Source organism: Priapulus caudatus, unplaced genomic scaffold (genome assembly GCF_000485595.1).
Source record: "Priapulus caudatus unplaced genomic scaffold, Priapulus_caudatus-5.0.1 Scaffold976, whole genome shotgun sequence".
Lineage (NCBI taxonomy): Eukaryota > Metazoa > Priapulida > Priapulimorpha > Priapulimorphida > Priapulidae > Priapulus > Priapulus caudatus.
This window is the reverse complement of record NW_014578037.1, coordinates 106807-109588: the sequence shown is the minus strand read 5'-3', so window position 1 is coordinate 109588 and position 2782 is coordinate 106807. Positions and strand designations below refer to the sequence as shown.

The 2782-nt window shown below is 41.9% G+C and overlaps 1 protein-coding gene across 2 annotated transcripts in view; it reads left to right on the top strand.

The window, feature by feature from the left end:
- Positions 1 to 2782, top strand: part of LOC106814771 (ATP-dependent 6-phosphofructokinase-like) — a 32364-nt gene that overhangs the window by 6305 nt on the left and 23277 nt on the right. For both annotated transcript variants that reach the window (XM_014819122.1, XM_014819121.1), the window contains exon 4: positions 924 to 1113. In XM_014819122.1, the coding sequence (XP_014674608.1) occupies positions 924 to 1113 (190 nt within the window). The remainder of the gene's footprint in view (positions 1 to 923; positions 1114 to 2782) is intronic.

Here is a 2782-nt window from a genome sequence, read left to right as displayed (position 1 = left end):
TTCTATTTTCGCTCGAAACACTGGAGTTTAGTGAGAGCTATAAGTGGTAATCAGTTTAACAGACAATTTTTTGCGAAGTGTGATTTATTACACGCTCTATTTTTTGTATGGCTCCACTTCACTTAGGCCTGTACAGATATTACGACAGTGTTTGTGTGCCCCTTTGTTGCATAGCCATGTACATCCCTCCTGCTGTATGTTTGTATCCATTTATGTTACATAACCATGTGCATTCCTGCTGCTCTGTGTTTGCATGGCTCTACGTTACGCAGCCATTTGTGTTGCTACTGCCCTATGTTTGCATTGATCCAATTAACTTTGTCCCAGTGACATTCCTGATGCTCTATGTTCGTATAGTTACACGATCAACGCATATTTCCCCTCGTGAGATCCAGTCTCATACATTCCTAATGCCATATATGCAACTCCTCTATATTCTTGTTGTTTGTGCACAGCTGTGTGTGTGCGATGTACTTGTGTGATACATGTACGTGTTTTATCAAATATTTTTTATTTTTTATTGTATTCTAACAATACTTGTTTTATACTTATAACAGCCCATATAATGACTTCAAAGTCAAATCAATGCATTCACCGATCGATATCACGTTGGGATTTTCTTTTTTTTGTTAAATATTTTTTTTGCCGATCACAATAAAAGGTTTTGACACTGCGGTTTAAAATGGACTCGGTCGCCGAGAAAAAAAACTAACTTCTTTTTTTAGGCCTAAAGAGAATAATGCTCTTAATACATTTCGTGGTTATTTACCATCATTTCACTAGTCTATCGAAACGTTCCAAGTGCATGCGGTTAGGTCTAGTCGATATCGATGTGCTGCGCTTTTGATCATGTTATATAAAAAAGGTGCAAAATAAATAAAATAATAATAATAATAATAGTCGCGTGTGTGTGTTTCTCGCAGGGTGGCACCGTCATCGGCAGTGCTCGCTGCGAGGCGTTTCGGTCGCGCTCGGGTCGCATGAAGGCCACGTGCAACCTCGTGCAGCATGGCATCACTGACCTCGTCGTCATCGGCGGCGACGGCAGCCTCACCGGCGCGGACGTCTTCCGGGAGGAGTGGCCCAGTCTGCTGGAGGACCTGTTCGAAGAAGGTGAGAGATCACAGTGAGGGAGAGAGGACCCAAGCCAGGGGTTCTCAAACTGGTCCATGGACCGCTTTGGGGTCCGTGGATGGGCTTCAGGGGGGTCCGTGAACCAGGCACATGTATGCAACAATTTGTGTTTATGTGCTCATGTGTGCGTTTTTCTGGGGGAGGGGTCCGTAGCTCTCACCAGATTCTCAAAGGAGTCCATTGCTCAAAAAAGGTCAAGAACCACGCAGTCTTAAGCGGTCTCAGTGACCTTCGCATCGAAGACCTAACCCACGTAGTCAGCGGGAAGAATATGCGATCACTATCTTATTAGGGTGTTATTCTATTCTTGTGGCGAATGTCCTACGTCCCGACTTCTTTTTTTTATAAATCAAATTCCATGTTTGTGGGTTAAATATTACATATTATATAAATATTATACGCTCTCGATATTATATATTTGTCCCCTCTTTCGGCATTGTTATTAGTTTTTTTTATGTGGGTGATAAGATCCTACATGTTCAACGAGGAATAATATCCTTTGTAAACAAAATGCCTGGTATGTAGTAGGTGGTACCCATGCAATGTAGGTGGTTGAATAAATAATTCTTGTGTGTGCCCCCAGAAGCATGGCATTTTCCAATATACTCCGCCCCCATTTTTCTCTTGAATAAAGTCACCTGACTATAAAAAAGTCTCACCAGTCTATAAAACATTCCGATTAGATAAACGTTTCGAAAGATTTTTGTGTGTGCAGGTTGCGTCTCATTTATGCTGATAATACAAACTCGTGACAAAATGTCATATTATCGTAAGCCGAGTACACTGGAAACATTCCCCTGCATGTTGCAGCGAAGAAACAACATATTTCACAGTTAATCTGATTTCGACGCCTGATTTCTCATCCGTCTGTGAAATTTTCCCTCGCACCTCATCTCGCCGGCAATGGACTGATTGTATCAAGAGCTAATAATAATATTATTAGCTCGTGATTGTATCATGTACGCATGTGTGATTGGTCATGTCGGTAGTGCTTCTGGCGCTTATAAAAATAGACGCTGGCGGTGCTGTGCTCTGCTGTCGTAGCCGAAAACGCGGCAGAAATAGAGGCGAACAGAGATAATTTATGCTGTATGCTGCATCTGGTACGTACGGACACCGACACCGCGGTTAGGCTAGGTTACGTGCATCACCTATAACCTTTTATTGGCGATCCAGTTTTAGTCGATCCTTTGCTGCTTCGTCCATCGAAATAGTTACCGACGCTGTATTGGAGATCAGATTCTTGATCTCTTTCTCTCTTTCTCTCTTTCTCTCTCTCTCTCTCTCTCTCTCTCTCTATATATATATATATACAGGGGCGGCGCCACGTTTTTAAAGTATGGGGGCCCAATTGAGGTAGTGAAGCGACCGAGCGGGGGGAGGGTGTGGGAGCTTTTGCCCAGCAGGGAGCTTTTGCAATTTTTGTACTAAAATGGAGTGATCTGGTGCACATCAAAGGTGAAACTTTCAAATTTTCAAATGGAAGAAAAACGGAAATAACACCTTTTCTGTACATGTCTATGTACATGTCAACATACTATACATATCATGTACATGTATAGTGAAGTATATAATTTGCATCAATATGAATACATGTAATAGGAATAAAGAATATGAAATAGTGAATCTTTTTCAGGGCGTACAGAAA